The sequence below is a fragment of the Macaca thibetana genome, chromosome 14, assembly GCF_024542745.1.
Source record: "Macaca thibetana thibetana isolate TM-01 chromosome 14, ASM2454274v1, whole genome shotgun sequence".
Lineage (NCBI taxonomy): Eukaryota > Metazoa > Chordata > Mammalia > Primates > Cercopithecidae > Macaca > Macaca thibetana.
This window is the reverse complement of record NC_065591.1, coordinates 47,506,550-47,528,257: the sequence shown is the minus strand read 5'-3', so window position 1 is coordinate 47,528,257 and position 21,708 is coordinate 47,506,550. Positions and strand designations below refer to the sequence as shown.

The following is a 21,708-nucleotide window of genomic DNA, read 5'->3' as shown; positions in this document are numbered from 1 at the left end:
AGGGTAACCCTGGGCAAAGCCTGGGGCAGTCGTACTTCTGCAGAGCATGGTAGTGACATACGAGGTCACTAGGACTTTAAATCAGTGCTGATGAATTTCCTCTGCTGCTGAAAAAAAAGCAAGCCAGAGATATCCTTGCTGTCAATGCTGATGGCTACCTCAACAGGAGTTCATACTCTGATGCTGCATGGAGATTGGCTGGATTATCAAGCATCTAGGCTCCACTATCTTCACTGGTTCTGGTTCTAAGAAGTGTTTACCAGATCCACGGTGGTTCTATGTAGCTTCTAAGATCTCAAGGGATTAAGACAAAGCAGCAGCTCTGACCCATACTTTTAACAAAACCTGCACCTGAAGCAGCTCATGTGTCATGAACCTAAAAAACAACTTTTTTTGTACATGTACAGCACTTTACAGTCTACAAAAGCCCTTATATATACTATCTGCATTTTTCTATAATCCTATGGGCAAGATAATGCAGATATTATTATGTGCACTTTGTGAATGAGAAAGCTAAGGCTTGGAAAGGTTCTGAATGACCCCAAATCAGATTGTACATACAGAGCAGAAAGTCCAACCCAAGTCATGCTCTATGTTCAAGACTGTGTCCATCAGACCTCCAACTCCAGCCAGCACGAGTTTACTACTATAAGCATGAATTAACTTACTGTCCCAATACTTACTGAGGCTATTCCTTTCCTTGTCGCTTTTCCTGATATGACACTGAGGCAGAGCCTGTAAAGGGCCACCAAGTCTCCATTAGACCTGACTACCAGCCAGTGATATCCAAAGCCAGAGCCCAGGGTCACACACTGATCAGAACTGTCCAGAGAAGAAGCTGTTGGTATACAGGGCTAGCAATGAGAAAAATGAGGGGTCTGAGAGCCAGGTTCAAGTCCCTGTTCTGCCATGTACTGCGATTTTGAGCAAGTGACAGCTTTCTTTCTCAACTTCAGTTTCCTCACCCCCAGAATAAGGACAACAGCATCTGCCCTTCCTGCCACTCAGGGGTCAGAGCGAATAATGGTGTCTTCCTTCTCCCATTTCCAGACAGTCACCCAACAGTGCTGGAATAACCCATTACAGAGTAAAGTGAACTAGTCCCTCCCTGGTGGCCTCCCTGCTCTAACCTCATCACTCCAGCTGATAATTTGCCTTCCAATCTAACCAGGAAGATTTAAGCCAACCAACATGAGGTCTCACGCTTTTTTCATCACAATTCTATTATTACTTTGTACCAAACTTTGACCTAATTATACAAAGATAAATAAGATAATGCCTGTCCTCAAAGAACTTCAAGTTTGATTTTGAAATGGGCATGTTAATAATTACTACATTACTAATAAATACCACATTGCAGTATTGGGCAGCAAGTTTGACTTTTATTTGTGAATTCTTGGTGCCTGTGCATGGCCCACAGTAGGATACGGCAAACATCTGTTGAATAAATAAATAAAACTAACATAAAACCTGATGACAAAAGAGGTACACAGTTCAATGAAAGCATTCTCTTCTCCACCTCAAAACTTCTCTCTTCACATATCCCCTTATTTCTTTACTCCAGCACTGAAAGAAAGAAAAAGTCTCCTTTCTTCTTGTCAGAACTGACCCCTTCACAGTGACCTCAATCCTCTGTCTCATCTTCTTGGGGGCCTTGCTCCAATTCTTCTCCCTTCCTCTTGCAACTTTACTCATTCAGTTTTCTTTCTCTCTCTAAATCTCTCTTTCAGCCTTCTGACACACTCTGGTTTCTCCATGCTTACAAAACAAACTGTAACCAATCCCTCTCTTCAAGGTACTGGGCTTGTTTTCATCATCTTTGAACGGAATCTCCTGGAAGGGCTACTCACACCCACAGCCTCTATTTCTCATCACTCGCTCACTCATTTGCTGTGCTCCTGCTTTAGCTTCTACCTTCCAACTGAAGCTGCTCTCTCAAGTGCCACAGCCTCCCGGTCACCAAATTCAGTGGTCTTTACTCCATCCCCAACCTCCGTGACCTCCCTGTTGGCATTTCCTTGGCTTCTGTGACTTGGTAGGACCTGGCTTCCCTTCTCCCTCTCCTGTCAATACTCAGTCTCTATCTGGCTGCTCTTCCTCTGCTTTCCTCTTCAAATTCTTGCCAAGATTCCCCTGTTACTTTACTTTTGCTCCCTTGAGCACTAATTCAACATCAAGGCTTCCAATTCGGGAAGGCTTTCCAGTCACAACTTCCCACTCCAGCCCCTACCCCCACCCAGCAGAACCCAACAAAACCACAGGGACTGAAAATGCAAGAAAGAGAAGGTCACCAAGACACAGGAAGGGACAGGATCAACATATTTTCATTGCCAGATTCTCTTAAAGCCTTTGTCACATTCTGTTTGTCCTACAGTAAACTTAGCCCCGCTACTAACTCACAAGCTCCTAAGACAGAAACTGTTCCACTCTTCTCTGCTTCCACTACCCTAATGCTGTGTTCAGACAGACAGGCATACCTAAGCATCTGTTGGATTAAAGAAGAAAATCTGAAGGTGAACAGGCGTGAAAGTACTTGGTAAACTGTGAAGTGCTAAAGGACTATGAGCCTCATCATCAGTAGCCTTTGCAAGAAACTTCAGGGCTGTTCTGAGCACAATACAGGCTCACAGCCTATCTGTGCTGGCTCTGCAGGGCATCTGATGACCAAATGCCTGAAAACATGGAAATGCCTATTCCTGAACTGGCCTGGGATTGAGAAGCACAGACTATGGGGAAGAAGCGAAGAAGAAGTGAAAACAGGCACATACCTCCAAAACCATTGCTTTCTTTCATTTTTCACTTAGCCAGTAAACATTCATTAAGTACCCACAAGGTGCCAGGTACTATTCTAGACACGGGGATCACATCTTTGAACAAGACAGACAAGGCCCTCGCTCTCTTGGATTTTCTATTTTAGTGAGAAAAGAGAGATGATAAATATAAATAAGAAAACAGTGGGTAGTAGTAAGTGCTTGTTTCACCATCTCTCTCAAATATGACAGCTCTTCCTCCCTTCTGAGTGTTCACAGGGACAAATCCGGTCCACCACTTTGAGGTTTGTTTTGTGTTATTTCTTCCCCTGCTATGTCAGCAGCTATAGCACAGATGTGCTAGATTTTTAAATCTCCAATGAAACCATCTTTGGGTGAACAGTACTACCCATTTTAAGCACTGCTATCCCATTTCCAGAGGCCTTTAAAACACTGGACCCTGCTACAACTGAAAGGTTTGGGCTGCCTGGGCCCATGGTCTCAGAGACCTTATGCTTCTCTAGGAACAGCAATGATGCTGTGGGTTACTTACCAGAGAGCCACTTGGGAATGCTTTTTCAGGTTGTGTTCAATTCTGTCAGAGCCCTCCGGACTCAGCTGATTGCTAGTGGTAGATTTCTGTGTTATTTAGGGCACCAAAGTCCCACAGTCTTGACACAAACTTAAAATTAGAAATGCATTAAATATAGGAAAGGAGGAAGGTCATTCAGGAAAGGCAGTCTTCCGAGGCAGCTGTAGGACAAAGATGCCCTGGAAACTTCCAGGTTCATTAATGGGTTTTACACAAGCATTCAAGTGGTATTTCTCCTTCAGAAATAACACTGTGGAAAGTGTAGGGGCCTGGCTCAAACCTCAGTTAACACAGCTGAGTGAGTGACTCTGCAAACTAAAAATAGCTTCTTTCCCACTCATTCCGACAGATTGCACTTAGACCCTGTGCACAGGTTGATCCTCTAGCAGTTTTAGTCCCGCTGCAAATGAGAGCTGATGGCATTTGGGCTTGACAATTACCCAATCTCTTGGTTTAACTTTTGTTTATTTCCACATTTCCTGCTCCTGCTCCAATGGCACTGTATGCGCACACACATGCACGTGTATACTGAGTTCCCTGGCTGGGATTTGGTGCTCCTCAACCAAACGTAGGCAGAATTTAAACCAGGAACATGACTCAGGACTGTGGCTGCAGACTGAGCCCAGAGAAAGTCCTTAGAAACACTGGGAATCAGGCTGTTTGCCTTGGATCCTCTCCTAATTCCTAGCTAGCCTCTCTGGCCTCAGTTTCCTGAACAACAAAATGGGAATAACCATGCCTATTCTGGCCTATTTCACAGCATCATGCTGGGATCGAATGAGCCAATGTATGTGACGGTCATTTTCCTTCAGACAGTGATGGGACAGGCTAGACAGGCAGCCAGACTGCAAAACTAGGTTCAGCCACTAGAATGGGTAGGCATCCTGATTGCATCAGAAGTTAAAAGCGATCTAGACTCAATTTCAGTTTATGTTGTCCCTCAGCCTGATATCCTTCTACCTTTGCTAAACTCCTATGCATTTTTAAGAACCCAATTCAAATAACATTTCTTTTTTGTTAGTGTCTTCAGAATTAACAATTCCATCTTTACTGCTCCTTTGGCCTTTTGTACATACCTCTAATAGCACTTTTCACTCAATTACAGTAGATATTAACTTATGTACCTGGAAGTTCTTTGAGGGCAAAGACTGTGTATTTTTCATCCTTGTATCCACCTCCCCACCCACTTCCACTGTATGGCCAACACTGGTGCATGACAGGTGTCAACCAATGTTTATGGAATGCGCAAGAACTCAAAAGTCAAGAAGGAGGTAAATGTCAGAGAGATCCAGGAGAGCATAAAAGGTGGGACAGCACACAAACAGTCAGTGGCGGGGACGGCGGGCAAGAAATCCAAGAAGGTAGTGTCACTGAGGTCAGTCCTAGGCAATAAGGGCACAGGCACAGGGATGACAGTCAAAGCTGAACTGCAAGTTCTGGGAAGACCAGACAGGGATTTCATCTTGGAAACACAAAGAATTGAACAGGGAGCAGGAGCATTCTATTGAGGTCCAGAGAATAAGGAACGGCGGCATCATACCAAGTCCTGCAACCTAAACTGGAATAGGAGGGCTTGGGGACAAGAAACAAGGGCAGAGAATAGAGCCAGGGCAAAGAATCGAGCAAGGCTGAAGTGGTACTGAAGAAGCCTGGGAACTTATAGGTTAGTTAACATTCTCAGGAGTGCCAAAGTTGAGTTAGCAGCTAGGGATTAGAGACCTTAGCTATGAAACTGGCTTGGAAAGCAGAGAGCTGCTGGGGTATACATCTGCAGTCAAGGAGCAAACAAACCTGTTCACACACATACTGCCCTGTCATGTGCATGGTGGGATTAATCCAGATCACTGTACTACCCACTCTGGAATTTTCCAGGAGTGCCTAGAGAGGCCCAATATCTAAGGTAAAACTGACAGCGAATGAAACAGAAGTTTTTACCACTGTGAGAACATTAAAGGAAGGCCTGCAAGGTCTAAAATCTCAAATAAAGTGTTTCTCCAGCTAGAGAGGAGACATGGCGCAGAAGAAAAGAATTGAGACACTTAGGGAATTTACAGACCCTTATTCCCAGACTTCAAGCACCCAGCAAAGGGATCCACCCAGGAAAGGGCACATAGAAAAAAGGACCTCAATTTTAGTTTATCTGTAGAGTATGTGACCTTCTTCAAGCACTTCAAGTTAAAGACCCAGGCTCACTGTTTACCTATTGTGTGATCAGTAGGGGCCAGCTGAGTTTACCCATTCCTAGCCTTAGTCTCCTTATTCATAATGCAGCAATTGTGACACCTGCACATAGGTTTATCATGAAGACAAAATAATATCTGCAAAGCATTTAGCATATTGGCCTATAATAAGCACTAACTAACTTTGTGTTTCTTTGCTTTCTTTGGTTCCCAGGAAGGGATGGTTATACCACAGTCTAGCTGTCTACCTGTGTTTTCCTCTCCTGTTTGGCTGTCCTTCTGGACCCTTCTGTGCAGACATCCTATCTGAGACACCAGACAATTCACTCCTCCTCTTGCTTATCCCTTGGACATTAAAGGCAATTAAGAAGAATTAAAGGCAATTGGTCAGCTATGTGCCACACGCAGGTCCTCAAGGGTCAGGAAACATCAGCCTAGTCCAACACTGTTCCTGTGCCTCCAGGTGTCTCTGCACCTCTCTGGCCAAGCCCATGACCAGGGTAGCACCTAGTTTAGTGTGGCTCTTGTCTTCTCCAAGGTGAACCCACTCCTAGTAGCATATACCTGCCTCCTGGACTGGCTCTCTCTTGGCCTCGAGCAAATATATGCCTAGCAGGCGAGACCTGGATATCCAGGTGAACCCACTCCTAGTAGCATATGGCTGCCTCCTGGACTGGCTCTCTCTTGGCCTCGAGCAAATATATGCCTAGCAGGCCAGACCTGGATATCCACAGCTGGAGATAATTCCCAGACCCAATTTACCAGAGAGTAAGAGCCTGGAGTCTGAACCTGAAGTGAGACCGAAGAGTCTACACTCCAGCACCCCAGAGACTGGAGCTAGGAAAGAAGGAGCTCTAAAATGAAGCTGCTAGGGGGCTCAGGGCTCAAGCCTACTCCTGATAAGCTACATAAAATTTGTATCAATGTCAGGCTCTTACCCTAAATTTTGCACTGGCCATGTCTATCACAGTGCTGCATACTGTGGCTACCACAAGGCATTAAAAAACTTCAAAGGGTAAGAAGAGAATGGACTCAACAGTTTCTGAGTGCCTACTAAGTCATGAACTTTGCAAGTTATCCTTACCAATACCAATACCTTAGGTATTATGACACAGGGTATACTCATCTTTCCAATAGAACTAGAGACTCGGAAAAATCTAAGAATCCTCTATTCCTCCACTACTGTGCAACCTGACCACAAAGTCTTAAATGATCTGGGAAAGACAAAGAAAAACTAGAGTCTAAAGCACTATTTAACAGGCTCTCAGCACCTTAACTCACTAAGGAGACAATACTAGTTTAAATACTGCATTGCCTTATTTACTACTGGTAGAGCCAACTTCTGCCAAACACAATCTGGAGAAATATATCAAAAGTCATAAAGATGCTCCTGACCTTTGCCCTTGTCATTGCATCCCTAAGATCATATCTTAAGGAAACAGTTCAACAGAGATTCACTAGTGGTGAAAAAAAAAAAGGATGATCTAAATGTCCAATATCTAAAGAATGGTTTGAGAAATCCCAGAACCTTCTAATCATGTAATGTTTACTGTATAGCCATTTTAAATGTTCATTTTAAAGACCAAGAGGGAAAAAAGCAAAGCATCTGTGATAAAATAAAGATTGAAAACAAAACATCATAAATGCTATTGGTACAACTTGTAGAGAAGTATGGACACGTGTATACACAAAAAGGAATGTAGCTGTTTTAGGGTGGTAAGATCATGGAAATCTTCCATAATACTAAGTGGTTTCATTATTATTACATGTAAAATTGTCTTTGTGGTATTGTTTAGTACCTTTTCAACCCAAGAGAAAGAGAGAGAAAAAAAGACAGACACATTTAACCCAGCACTAAGAAAAGGCCCAGGAAGACCAGGGCTGGGATGTGAAAGCAGAAACTGAGAAGCGTCCTACATACCCGGAAGGAGGAGGCCAGGCAGGGCCCTGGGGAAGGGAAGCCCTCTAGGTATGAAGAGGGTTGTCATTAGTCTGATGCTAATTACAGAAGTCTCACTAGCTTATTAATTTTTTTGACAGACTCTGAATGAAGACTGAATTCCTTCATTAAGCCAACTTGGGTTCAGAGGCACATTTCCTGTGTGGCCATCCTCATTCCTCTAAAAAATCTAGCCTTTTCTTTTTTTTAAGGGTAACAGTAAAGTAAAATTTAGTAACAGAAACACACACCCTGGAGAAATTAAGATTCCTGCCTTAAATGTAGAAATTCAAACCACTTCAGAAAATCAAAGGGGTTTGAATAAGCAACTGAACTGCAGTACTTTCTGGACTGGGAAAAATAAACACAAGTATAAAATATTTAGCTCAGTATTAAACGGCCCCTTGATCAGGTTCCAGCCCATCTTTCTGATATTACCTCATAATTGTCCCTCCAGATACGCAATGCTCCCGCCAAACTGAACCACCAAGTGGTCCCCAAAATAGTTTCCTCCCTTTCCTACCCCCATGACTCTGTTCAAGCTGTTGTGCACACTTAAAATTTCTGTCTTACAACTGCTTGCTCAAGTCTGACCCATCCTCTAAAGCACAGATGAAAGCATCAAAGCCTTGTCATTGTCCTGGGTTTTTCTTGGTTTTTTTTGGTGTTTTTTTTTGAGACAGAGTCTTGCTCTGTCGCCCAGGCTGGAGTGCAATGGCGCGATCTCAGCTCACTGCAACCTCCGCCTCCCAGGTTCAAGCAACTCTCCTGCCTCAGCCTCCCAAGTAGCTGGGACTACAGGCGTGTGCCACCATGCCCAGCTAATTTTTGTATTTTTAGTAGAGATGGGGTTTTACCATGTTAGCCAGCCTAGTCTCGAATTCCTGACATCAGGCAGTTCACCCGCCTTGGCCTCTCAAAGTGCTGGGATTACAGGCGTGAGCCACTGTGCCTGGCCAGCCTTGTCATTTTCAAAGCCTAGGCCAATCCCTGTACCCTGAATTCATTTCTTGCTCTTCATAGTAGATCCAAAGTACTTTGAACCTCCAAGGAACTACACAAAGTCTGCCTTGCAGTACAGTTATCTGGGTAACTGACTTTTGACCACATTAAAGCACGAGCTCCTTGGAGCAAGGATCTCTTCAGATTCCTACATGGAACCTATCCATAATGCCTGGCCCACAGTAGGCCCTCAGTAAATGCTTCACTGAAAGACAAGAAAAAGGGACACATTACATCTGTGTGAAGTCACTTCCTACCTCAGTTGCTCCAGTTAAGCAATGCAGAGATGAAGGCATGCTGTTCAGTAGTCTTGAACAGGGGAGGAATGAATCTTGCTTCCAGCCTTCGTAAGTCTCCAACTTCCTCCCTAGTTGACCATAGTCTGCTCGGCCCCAGGTAAACACCTTGCCAGTTTCTAAAAACAAACATTATTTGAATTAAGACTACATTCCACAGCTGTGCTCCCATGGGTAGGCAATGAATTACAAGAGAAAGTGTGACACTGATTTTAGTACCAACTACCAGGAGCCTTCCTATCTTCCTGTAAAGAAGGCACACGCACTCATATTTTTACAGATGTGGAAATGAAGGTTCAGAGAGGTTAAATGACTTGCCCAAGATCAAACAAGCTGTAAGTACCAGAGCTGGATTCAAGCAGATTCATTCTAAAGTTTCTGCTCTTGCATGTTATATCGATATGGATATGACTATGGATATAACTTCAATCATGCTTTATGGCCTTCCATTCCCTCCCTTCCCCACACACTCCTTGTGCTTTGCCCAGATGCCTGCTCTCAGGCTCTCCTCTTCCCCACCCAACCCAGGGCCCATTTAGCTACCTTGAAGTTCTCCACTCCACAATCTCTTAGGGCCTAGCTCAACGAATGGCCAGTTTCATTTGCTTTCCCCTCCTTATAACATAAGGGGACCTTTCGGAATCTATGCTCTTACCAAAGAAGCAATTCTAACAATCCTAAGGTAAGTGTTTATGTGTGCTAGAGGGAAGGGAGTGAGAGAAGAAAAAAAAAATGGCAAAACCATTTGGAGCCAGAAAAGCATTTAGTCCCCCAGATGCACCCCATGGGAAGCGGGCCAGTGCTAAAAATGACAAAAGAAAATGAGATTTGCAAAAGGAGAAATGGACTTTCTTCTCCCAGATAAGAGAAAATTCACCAAATTCATTCAGTTGTACCAAGTGCCATATTTGTTATTTCAACACAAATGCAAAATCTGATGAGGCATAGATTATTAACAGATTCTCTGCAATAAATATGCATAACCATGTGCGTTGTATAAATTCTTTATACATGTTTATTTTAACAAAGAAAAACTTTGCTTTAGAGACAAAACACAGAGCAATGCATATTAAATTCTAGACAAATCTACTACTGCATACTTTGTGTTTGGTATCAAAGCTTCATCTGGCCCCACATTCAACATATGGTTTATAGTGTCAGCTAAAAAACAACCATAGATTCATGGGGAAATGTCAGAATATTGCAGTGATACAAGGTTCTGCAGGGAAACAGTTCTCAGCATCAGCCTGCTAGCAGACACTAAGGTAGATACCAACAGTTTACAGGAATCTGACTTTTGGGCTTCCTCAAAGAGGAAACAAAGTCTGTGTAGCTCACAGGGTATATGGGATACCTTGTATATTATGAGAGCTGGGAGTAGGTCCATTCACACGTACTACTTCATGGCTCTTTGTGTGCTGTTCCTTTTGCTAAGAATGCCCTCTCCTTAACTGGTAAACTATGGCTGCACCTTTGGAGTCCAGCTCATGTACCACTAGTTCTATGAAACCTTTCTTGAATCCCCAGCTCTCCCCAGCAAGGGTGAAAGTCACCCTCCCGTGAGCCACCTTTATCACTGTACTCATCAACTACTATGCTGTCACTTGACAGGTGAAAAAATTAAGGTTCAGATAAGTGACCTGCCCAGGGTCACACGGCTAAGCCACATCTCTTTCTACTAGCCCATGGTATCACTCTGCATTGGTTATTAAGCCCTAGTCACTGCATAATCACTCAACACTCTTCCTTCACTTCTGCAAGATTACTCTTAAAAACCCATGTGCCCAGGACCCATAAGGCATCCAAAACTGGCAAATTGTCCCTCTACCGGAGCTGGCTAGGATTTCTAACCAGATTGCTAAGCAGGAGATTCCCAAGAAGCCAGGGGATGAGACTGTTGCTGCTTAAATGACTATAGCATTCCTCTGCTGGGAAAAACTAGGAAGTTGTTGTCTCTAAGACTACAGAAATAATTTTATCAGAAATCACACATTGAATCCTTTCTTTCACATGAAGTAAAACATCTTAGAGCTTTCCTGTTATTAATTATTGATGTCAAAGACAGTCAAGACTGGTAGAATATGGTGCCACCATTATTATATCCCCGATAGCAATTCAGCCATTCCACTTACATAGCACTTTTCACCTTCAAAGCACTTTACAAAGATTAACTAATTAATCCTCATACTCTCTGGGGAGGCCATAGACATTCTGGTTAAGATAAGTCCAGAAACCAGGCTGACTTAATGTTCAGTCTTCAGTCTCAAGCCTAAATTTAATGCACTCTGAACTTGTCTGTTTCTCCTCAAAATAAACTCTGCATCAGAAGCCTCACCCAGGATAGAAGAGACCCTTTTATTTTTCCTTTTCTTTTAAACAGACATTTATTGACCTCTTCCCAGGTACCCAGTACATTCATTGACATTGTCTCAATCCTCACAATAATGCTGTGGCATACAGAGTATTAAGCTTATTTTACAGATGAGGTTAAATGATGAGAGTTAAATGATTTGGTTGGGTTCAAACAACAACCAAGTAGTTGAATCAAGATTTAAACGTGTGTCTTCTGACTCCAGGGCCAATGGTATCTCCAATGATTGCACAGCTGCTGTCACAGACTGACAAAATTTGGCTGATGAAACAGCCATTTTTACAATGTTTGAGGAAGAGGAAAACCCAGATTAAATGGATATGCTCTGTGTACCATCCAGCTTTCCTCACTAGAATAATCTTCTTCCCAGGAGCCCATGCAGAAATCAGGACTGTAAGTGCTGAAATAAAGGCATTAAACACATGGATGATGATTTTATGTCATCTGGAGTAAAATAAATCCACATATAAAAAATGCTCATTAATACATTGTAGATGAATGTCTGCATCAAGCTGATGCATGCTGTCAAATCCAGGGAGACTCGATCACAAATTTAACAAATGAATCTTTTCCTTAAAGGATTATATATTACTATGATAAAAAAAATAGATACACTAATGTCATCCAAAAAGTATAGGTATGTGTCTCCAGGTAAATGATAAATTAGAGAGATGACAAAATAGCTCAAAACAAAGTCAGCAAGTGACACACAATTTATAAGGCAGGTCCATGTAAGAATTAGCACAGAATAACTACAGAGCCAAGAAGTATACCCTGCAAAAAATATCAACGCACCACAGAAAACGACAGAGGCCAAATGAGAAGTATGGAGAAAGAACACTTAAGGGGTCTGGAACTGGAATTGTCCTGGCAGGCTTGAGGGAACAAGAGGCATTTAAGGTGAACTTCTGGATAAGAAAAGAAAATGGGAGACCGAGGGAGGATATTGAGGAACAGTGTGAGATGAGCAATGATATGAAAATCAAAAGGTGGCCAGGCGCAGTGGCTCACACCCGTAATCCTAGCACTTTGGGAGGCCAAGGCGGGAGGATCACCTGAGGTCAAGAGTTTGAGATCAGCTTGGCCAACATGGTAAAACCCCATCTCTACTAAAAATACAAAAATTAGCTGTATGTGGTGGTGCACGACTGTAGTCCCAGCTACTGGGGAAGGTGAGGTGGCAGAATCACTTGAACCTGGGAGGCAGAGGTTGCAGTGAGCCAAGATGGCAGCATTGCACTCCAGCCTGGGCAACGGGGGAGACTGTCTCAAAAAAAAAAAAAAAATCAAAAGGCAGGAGAGTGAATGAGGGTCACTAGGGAAGGAGACTGGGAGGGGAGTCAAGACTGCCAGGCTGGGGCCAGCCACAGGGAATTGCCATGGCTGGGTCTGGATCTCACCCTCCAGACCAAGGGTCCCTAAACTTGGTTGCTTACTATTAGTAAAAGAAAAAAAAAATTTTTTTTTTGAGACAGAGTCTTGCTACATCATCCAGGCTAGAGTACAGTGGCATGATCTTGGCCCACTGTAACCTCCACCTCCTGGGTTCAAGCAATTCTCCCGCCTCAGCCTCCTTAGTAGCTGGGATTACAGTCATGCACCACCACATCTGGCCAATTTTTGTATTTGTAGTACAGACAGGGTTTCGCCACGTTGGCCAGGCTGGACTTGAACTCCTGACCTCAAGTGATCTGCCTGCCTTGGCCTCCAAAACGCTGGGATTATAGGCGTGTGCCACTGCACCAGATGTCTATCAGCAAAATATTTTTTAACACATCACCAACATATGTACATTAATTTATTTATTAAAGTATGCACATTCTATGTACAGTATCCTGCTTATTCTTGCAACAAGCCTGTGAGTTAGGCACTTTTACCATCCCCATGTTACTCACAGGGAACAAGGTACTTACCCAAAGTCACAGAGGTAGTAAGTGATAAGGTAAGAAAAGAAAGAAACAACAACAATAACAGAAGCCTAGGATGCATCCAGGCCTAAACTAGAATTGAAGTCATAGGAAAACAAAAAAGAAAGAATTTACAGGGCTCGGCACCCCATTAGATGTGATTTTGAAAGGAAAGGAGAGGAAATAAACACCATTCTGAGATTTCACGATTTCAAGGTGAGTAGGAAGGTGATGAAGGTATAGAGATGCTACATCAAGGGTCCCGCTAATGGGAATCATAGAATGTTATTTAATTACCAAATTATTTAACTCTCCTGGGGTGTTTTGCAAACATGTTATCAAATAGTCAAATATAAATAAAAGGGGAGAGAGTAAGGAGAAAGACTACTAGATGCAAACCACAGAGAGCAGGGGATACTCTGCAGGTAGGGTGGGTGGATGATGAATATTCAAGAGGCCAACTTCCTTTACCATCCATCAAGGGCTGCAGGTGCTGCAGCCATAGCTATAGGTACAAGGAGAAGTAGCTCCAGGGATGTCTGAGCTCTTCAGGGAAGAGAAATTTCTACCCTGTTCTAGAGAAGGGAGTCCTATAGGTGATAGAAAGATAGATTAGAGGATCATCCATATTTTCTTGACAGTATCTGTCCAAAAAGGGAATATAATGTCACTGAAGATAGCAAAATGGAGTCAGCAAACCAAGGTAGATGTTATAAAAAGAAAATCCATGGGTAAGAGAGAGAAAAGACCACATGACCTCTTCAGTCCCTCTCAACTCTAATATTCCAGGATGTTATAAGGCTATCTAGAATACACTCATGAAAAGGAGGAAGCTCTCTACCCATAGGTTTGTTATATTTATGATTCACCTGTTTACAAACATAAGTACCAGTTACTCTCTGGGTTATTCATTCTATGTCCTTAGAAGGTAAGAACCTGACTTCTGTCACTCATCCTTCATTCTGCCACATGGACAGAGACTTCATAAAAAGGCATTTGATGATAATACCCAGGGACTCGTTAAACACAGAACTAACTGCCCAAGAATCACCTAGCATCATCTTCCTATACAAGGAGCAGGAAACAGGCAAGGAGAGAGCTCAGAGCACAGCGGCAGTCACACCACACTCCTCTCCGTATAGCATGTGCCATGCTGCTCCTCCACAAGGCCTCTAATATGGTTTGGCTGCATCCCCACCCAAATCTCATCTTGAACTGTAATCTCCATAATCCCCACATGTTGTGGGAGGGAACTGGTGGGAGGTAATTGAATCATGGGGTCAGTTTCCCCCATGCTGTTCTCATGATAGTGAGTGAGTCTCACAAGATCTGATGGTTTTATAAGTGTCTGGCATTTCCCCTGCTGGCTCTCATTCTGTCTCCTGCCACCCTGTGAAGGGGTGCCTTCTGTCATGATTGTAAGTTTCCTGAGGCCTCCCGAGCCATGTAGAACTGTGAGTCAATTAAACCTCTTTTCTTTATAAATTACCCAGTGTCAGGCATTTCTTCACAGCAGCGCGAGAACGGACTAATAGAGCCTCCATACTGGTTCCCTCTGTCCCCAGCTATCCCTACTACCCTGATCCCATTCGCCTAGTCAGCTCCTGCTCATCTTCAACTCTGCCCACTACTCAACTCAGATCAGGTTCCTCTGTGCAACAATCTCAGAGGACCATGTTCCACATCCTGGGAGCATTTACCTCAGCTTATAAATGCACACTCATTAGGACTGTTTAATTAATGTGTGTCTCCTCTTTCAGAGAGTCAGCTCCATGATACTGGGGACAGGCTATTTCACTCATTCTTGAGTCCTAGAATAATGCCCAACACAAAGTAGGCACTCAATAAATATCTCCTGCTTGAATGAACAATTGAATAAATGAATCCAACCACCTCCCTACCTATCAACCTATCTACCTCTTACTCACCACTACTGAGCACTACCATTCACTGGCTCCATAATCTTGAGCAAACTGCTCAACAACTCTAAGTCTTATCTGCAGAATGAAAACAAAAGCATCTCCCTTGTAGCATTGCTGCAAGGATACTTTTCCATAAAGCGTGTGGCACACACTAACTAGTGAACGGCCATTATTACTATTATGCTCCCAAACTGAACAACACAGCCTTATTAAGGATTTACATGGTTCCACACAGCATTTCTACCACTTTGTCAAATCTTCTCAGCCAATTCCCACCTACCAAAGTGTTAGGGTCAATGTCTCTAATGATAATCAAAGAAGAGAAGGAACATTGAAAGCTCGATCACGGAATTTTGATTTTTAAGATTAAAGCATGGTGGCTTGCACATCAGAAGTCTATAATGTACCAGACGAAACAAATTAATTAAAGGTAGGAAAAAGAAGAGAGTTAAAGGGAACAATGGAGAAGAAAGATGAAGCAAGACGAGTTGGAAAAGAGAAGAGAGGAGAGGAAGCTTTAACTTGAGATTCAATAAAACTTGAATTAAGATTCAGGTCTAATCCTGGCTTCTCTTCTGGGCTGAATGGCCTTGAACAGGTCCCTTCTTCTTTAGGGGCCTAGTTTTCCCATCTATAAAACAAGAGGACTGGATAGATGACCTCTTGGATACCTCCCTGATCTACACTTTAATTATGATGCCTAAAAATCTTCAGTGTTAAAATGACTGGTATACAATTTAATTTTATTGTCACCTTTGGAATATTTAGTCTCACCACGGTCCAAAAATAAAGCATGCACTCTAATATCAAAGACTACTCATATAGTTCCCAGTGTAAATAAAAAGTAAAACTTGACTGTATAGTTTGTTATTTTTTAGTAAAATGTCACAAGTTTCCAAAGTCGTATCATAAACAATATCACATAATAAAAGGTTTGGATTTTTTTTAAGTTAATACAGAAATAAAATTCCCAAATACGGGCTGCCTAACTAAAAAGGGGAGAAAAAGCCTGCAAAGAGAATGAACAAAAGTTGAGGGGTTGGGGGGAATTTATTTATTGAGAGCTGACTCTGTATAAAACTGCTTTTGGCACTATCATTAAGTTACATAATTTAATCAACCCCGACTGATTACTGTGAATCCCATTTTACAGATTAAGAAACAGATCACAGAGGTTAAATGACTTGCCCAAGATCACACAGCTAGTAAGTGGCACAGCTGCAATAATAACAATAATAATTGCTAATATTTTGAGGGCTATTTCATGCTAAACTCTTCATATGGATTATCCCTTTTAATCCACAGAAATACCCTAAGTAGGCATTATAATCCTCAAATTACAGATGAAAATATTAATGCATAGAGAGAGGTTATGTCTCTGCCTCAGAGCCAGCAGCTCTCAATGGCAAAGCTAGGATGGGACCCAGCGGCCTGGCACCAGAGTCAGTGCCCTCAGTCATTGTCCTGCAGAGGATGCACAGGTCTGTCTGACCTCAGCTCCACTTTTCACTTGGTCACACTGGCTCTTCAAAAGTGAACATTCGCAAGGACTTCCTGAGCTTGTTCAGAGTCACAGGGACACACACGTGGGCTGGAGGCACAGAGAGAGCCCAGCTGATGAGTGAGTGAGCTTCATCCATCCTTGGCCTATATGGCAAAGGTCAGATTCCTAAAACATAGAAGTATTACACACAGCTGCTCCATTTTCACCACTGACTTTCTTAGCTACCAAATCGGGGGCAGCAGTGATAGAAGTGAAGACAGACTGCACCCTGAGGAACACCAAGACTGACTGCAGAACTATCTACAACATGGGGTTAGGGTTTCCCAGAGAAAAGCAAGGAGTCAGGCTGGTTTCTTCTTCCAGGCTAGGCAAGAGCATGGCAGGAAGCCCCAGTCCTAGTTTGTTCAGTAGCTCCCTTGCCTCTCTCAAGGCACCTACGTTCGCTCGATGTTGGATGACTGCTCCTTTGTCAAAAGCATATTCAACTTCCTCCCTCCGGGGCCTTAGGACCATGCTCTGCCCCCAGCCCACAATGCTGGTCAGCCTGCAACACCTGTCAGCCTGCAAAGCTGGTCAGCCTGCTTGTCCCACTTATGGAATCCTACTCCTGCTTCAGGGCCTAGCTCAAATGCTGCTGCCTCCCTAAAGCACCCTATCATCCCCTGGTCAGAATAAGCCATCTCTTCCTTTAGGAGCCACTGGCATGGTGCTTGTACCTCTGTTTCAACAACTTTCTATCCCTCCAAACATAGGGTTATTTGACTGCATATCTTAGTTTGCCCAATGAACAATGATCTTTTCTTATTCTCTCAGTATTCCCCACAGCACCTAACACAGGGCCTGACCCAGAACAGGTGTTCAGTGTTTGTTGACAGAAAACAAAGTAATAGGTATTGCTGTTACCACCAAGGACATCAGAGACCATCTAAACCTACTCTCCAAAGAGAAAACGAAACTGAGGAAAACAAATAATTTTCCAAGTCACACAGCCTATACAGATAGAAACAGATCCAGGCATTCACAATATTCAACAAATAGTTACTGAGCACTTTCTATATGCCAGGTGCTGCCCCAGGTGCTAGGGGCTACTGCACTGAACAGAACACATAAAACTTAATCCTAGCACTTTTGTAGGTCAAAGTGGGAGGATCACTTGAGCCTTGAGTTTGATCACTTGGGTTTGAGACCAACCTGGGCAACATAGCAAGATCCTGTCTCTACAAACAATTAAAAAAAAAAAAAACTAGCTGAACAGGTAGTGCACACCTGTAGTCCTAGCTATTCCAGACGCTGAGGTGGAAAGATTGCTTAAGCCTAGGAATTCAAGGTTGCAGTGAGCTATGACCATGCTACTGCACTCCAGCCTGAGTGACAGAGCAAGAACCTGTCTCAAATTAAAAAAAAAAAAAGACAAAACTCCCTCCCATCATGGAGCTTAAATCTAATGACAGGAAAGACAGACAACAGCAACAACAAAACATTACCTATGGCAAATGACTTTCATTGCTATAGAGAAATATAAAGTAGGGAAAGGAGACAGGTAGAGCTGGGGAGGGAGATGGCGGCCCAGGACCAGTGTCCAGCTCCCATCTTCCTTTCTGAGCTTCTCCTCTACAGCACACCACATTTCCTAATGGAAGAACCTTAAACTTACAAGTCCCAGCCAACTCAAGTAGAGGCAATGAAACTTGCTTAAGCTGCCTCTCAAGCCTATGATGAAAAGGCAGGCAATAAACATAAATGCACTTTGTAAACCCTAAATGCAGGTGTTAATAACATTATGACTCTCACTCTCTAAAGCCAGTTTACAAAGAACCATCATGAGAGGCTGGACCATGATGAGTCCCTGCTCTGAGATGTGCTGGCTGAGGGCCTTGGTTTTCCTGTTCCTCTAGGGGTCCAGTAGCACATCACGCTGCTAGTTACACCTAGAAGCCACTTGGCAACCTGAGAAAAATCTCTGATTGAGGCCAGTGACTCTACAGATGTTTCCCAACACATTTCACATTCAAACTCTAAAGCTTCTTCACACACTTATAGATTCTTATTAATAACATTTTAAAATGCAGATTGCTGCCTAATCTTAGCTGCGTAATTAAAAAATAATCTTGCTTTTCTCCCTCCCAGCAAGAAAGGAAACTATACCCCAGGGCTTCTGCAGCTAAGAATCACACCCTGCAGAAAAGCTAGTAGGAGGCTGGGGGGCGGGGAATGTGTGTGGAGCGGTGAGGGAGGGTAGTTGAAGCCAAGCAGCAAGTCTAATCCCTTGATTTTAAAGAAAATGAAAATAAGGCTGAAAGAGGTGAATGATCTGCCCAAGGACACAGTATGTTTTGGTAGAGCCAGAACTAGGATCCCAATTTCCTGCTTCCCAGCAGACTCTGCTGCCTGGTGGGGACAGGAAAGAACGACAACAAGCTGTAAGTCCTTAAAGGGTGAATACCATGTCTATGTGATTCTCCTTATACAGCGAGCAGAACACTGCTCATCTGGAGGAAGAGCTATCGGGTTTGGATTCTCAAGAGGATTATGGGAATAAGGTTCAAAGTTCTTTACATTCAATTCAGCCTCATAAACCATCTGAGCCAGAAGAAACCTTAGAGAACTTCTTACCCAATCATTTGCTTCTAGTTAGGTAAAATGAGGCCCAAAAGGAAAGTAACTTAACTACCCAAGGTCAAATAGTGAGTTAGAAGTAAGACTAGACTAGAATCCAGGCCGCCCTGACTTCTAGTACATCTTGTCCACAGCTTCTTAGAAAAGTACAGGCATACTTCACTTTACTGCACTTCACAGATAACTGCAGTTTTTGTTTTTGTTTTTGTTTTTTAACGAATTGAAGGTTTGTGGCAACCCGGAGTCAAGCAAGTCTATTGACGCCATTTTTCAAACAGCACGTGTTCTGTGACATTTTGGTAATTTTTGCAGTATTTCAAACTTTTCACAATTATTATTATTATAATATCTGTTATGATGATCTGCAATGATCACTGATGTTACTACTGCAATTATTTTGCGGCATGATGAACCATGCCCATATAAGATGGCAAACTTAATCGATAAATGTTGTACGTTCTGACTGCTCCACCGACCAGCCCTTCTTCCATCTCCCTCTCCTCAGGCCTCCCTATTCCCGGAGACACAACAATATTGAAATTAGGCCAATTAATAACCCTACTATGGCCTCTAAGTATTCAAGTGAAAGGAAGAGTCACATATCTCTCACTTTAAATCAAAAGCTATAAATGATTAAGCTTAGGGAGGGAGGCATGTCAAAAGCCAAGATAGGCTAAAAAGCTAGGCCTCTTGCACCTGTTAAGCAAGTTGTGAATGCAAAGGAAAAGTTCTTGAATGAAATTAAAAGTGCTACGCTAGCGATAAGAAAGCAAAATGGGCCGGGTGCAGTGGCTCACGCCTGTAATCCCAGCACTTTGGGAGGCTGAGGCGGGTGAGGTCAGGAGATCGAGACCATCCTGGCTAACACAGTGAAATCCCATCTCTACTAAAAATACAAAAAATTAGCCTGGTGTGGTGGCGGGCGCCTGTAGTCCCAGCTACTCGGGATGCTGAGGCAGGAGAATGGCATGAACCTGGGAGGCGGAGCTTGCAGTAAGCCCAGATCGCGCCACTGCACTACAGCCTGGGTGACAGAGCAAGACTCCATCTGGCAAAAAAAAAAAAAAAAAAAAAAAAAAAAAAAAAAGCAAAATGGCCTTTTTGCTGATACAGAGAAAGTTCTAGTAGTCTGGATAAAGGGTGAAACCAGCCACAACATTCTCTTAAGCCAAAGCCTAATCCAGAGCAAGGCCCTAACTCTCTTCCATTGTAGGAAGGCTGAGAGAGGTGAGGAAGCTAAGGAAAAAAAGATGGAAGCTAGCAGAGGTTGGTTCACGAGGTTTAATAAAAGAAGCTATAGGCTGGGTGCAGTGGCTCATGCCTGTAATCCCAACACTTTGGGAGGCTGAGGCAGGGGGATCATGAGGTCAGGAGATCAAGACCATCCTGGCTAACAAGGTGAAACCCTGTCTTTACAAAAAATGCAAAAACTTAGCCAGGCATGGTGGCGCATGCCTGTAATCCCAGCTACTCCGGAGGCTGAGGCAGGAGAATCGCTTGAACCCAGGAGGTGGAGTCTGCAGTGAGCCGAGATCACGCCACTGCACTCCAGGCTGGGTGACAGAGCGAGACTCTGTCTCAAAAAAAAAAAAAAAGAAAGAAAAGAAAAAGAAAAGAAGCTGTCTCCAAAAAAGTGCAAGGTGAAGCAGCAAGTGCTGATGGAGAAGCTATAGCAAGTTATCCAGAAGATCTAGCTAAGAAAATTGATAATGGGGCTACACTACACAGCAGTTTTTCAACGCAGACCAAACAGCCTTCTATGGGAAGAAGATACTATCTAGGGCTAATGCAGTTGGTGACTTTAAGTTGAAGCCAATTCTCATTTGCCATTCCAAAAATCCTAGGGTGCTTAAGAATTATGCTCAGTGTACTCTGCCTGTGCCCCAGAAATGGAACAACAAAGCCTGGATGATAGCACATCTGTTTACAGCATGGTTTACTGAATATTTTAAGCCCACTGTTGAGACCTACTGCTCAGAAAGGAGTCCTTTGAAAATGTTACTGCTCGTTGACCAAGCCCCTGGTCACTCAAGAGCTCTGATAGAGATGTGCAAAGAGATTAATGTTGTTCTCATGCCTGCGAATACAACATCCATTCTGCAGTCCAAGGATCAAGGAGTCATTTTGTCTTTCAAGTCTTATTATTTCAGAAATACATTTTGTAAAGCTATCGCTGCCATAGATTGTGATTTCTCTGATGGATATGGGCAAAGTTATTACATATCTTCTGGAAAGGATTCATTATTCTAGATGCCATTAAGAACATTCATGATTCATGGGAAGAGGTCAAATAACATTAACAGGAGTTTGGAAGAAGTTGATTCCAACCCACATGGATGACTTTGAGGGATTCAAGGCTTCAGTAGAAGAAGTAACTGCAGATGTGGTAGAAACAGCAATACAACTAGAATTATACATAGAGCCTAAAGATGTGACTGAGTTGCTGCAATCTCAAGATCAAACTTGTAGGGTTGAGGAGTTGCTTCTTATGGATGGCAAAGAAAGTGATTTACTGAGATAGAATCTACTCCTGGTGAAGATGCTGTGAACACCGTTGAAATGCTAACAAAAGACAAGCTATTATATAAACTTAATTGACAAAGCAGCAGCAGGGTTTGAGAAGACTGAC

General features: G+C 43.1%; 1 protein-coding gene across 8 annotated transcripts in view; it reads right to left on the bottom strand.

The window, feature by feature from the left end:
- SERGEF (secretion regulating guanine nucleotide exchange factor) overlaps positions 1–21,708 on the bottom strand; it is a 235,763-nt gene that overhangs the window by 172,979 nt on the left and 41,076 nt on the right. For 5 of the 8 annotated variants that reach the window (XR_007719076.1, XM_050755418.1, XM_050755420.1 and 2 more), the window contains exon 9: positions 8,721–8,878. The exons of the other annotated variants lie outside the window; for them this stretch is intronic. Coding sequence is in view for 4 of the 5 variants with exons in the window: in XM_050755418.1 (XP_050611375.1) it covers positions 8,721–8,878 (158 nt within the window). In the remaining variant the exon portion in view is untranslated. The remainder of the gene's footprint in view (positions 1–8,720; positions 8,879–21,708) is intronic. 8 annotated transcript variants of the gene reach the window in all.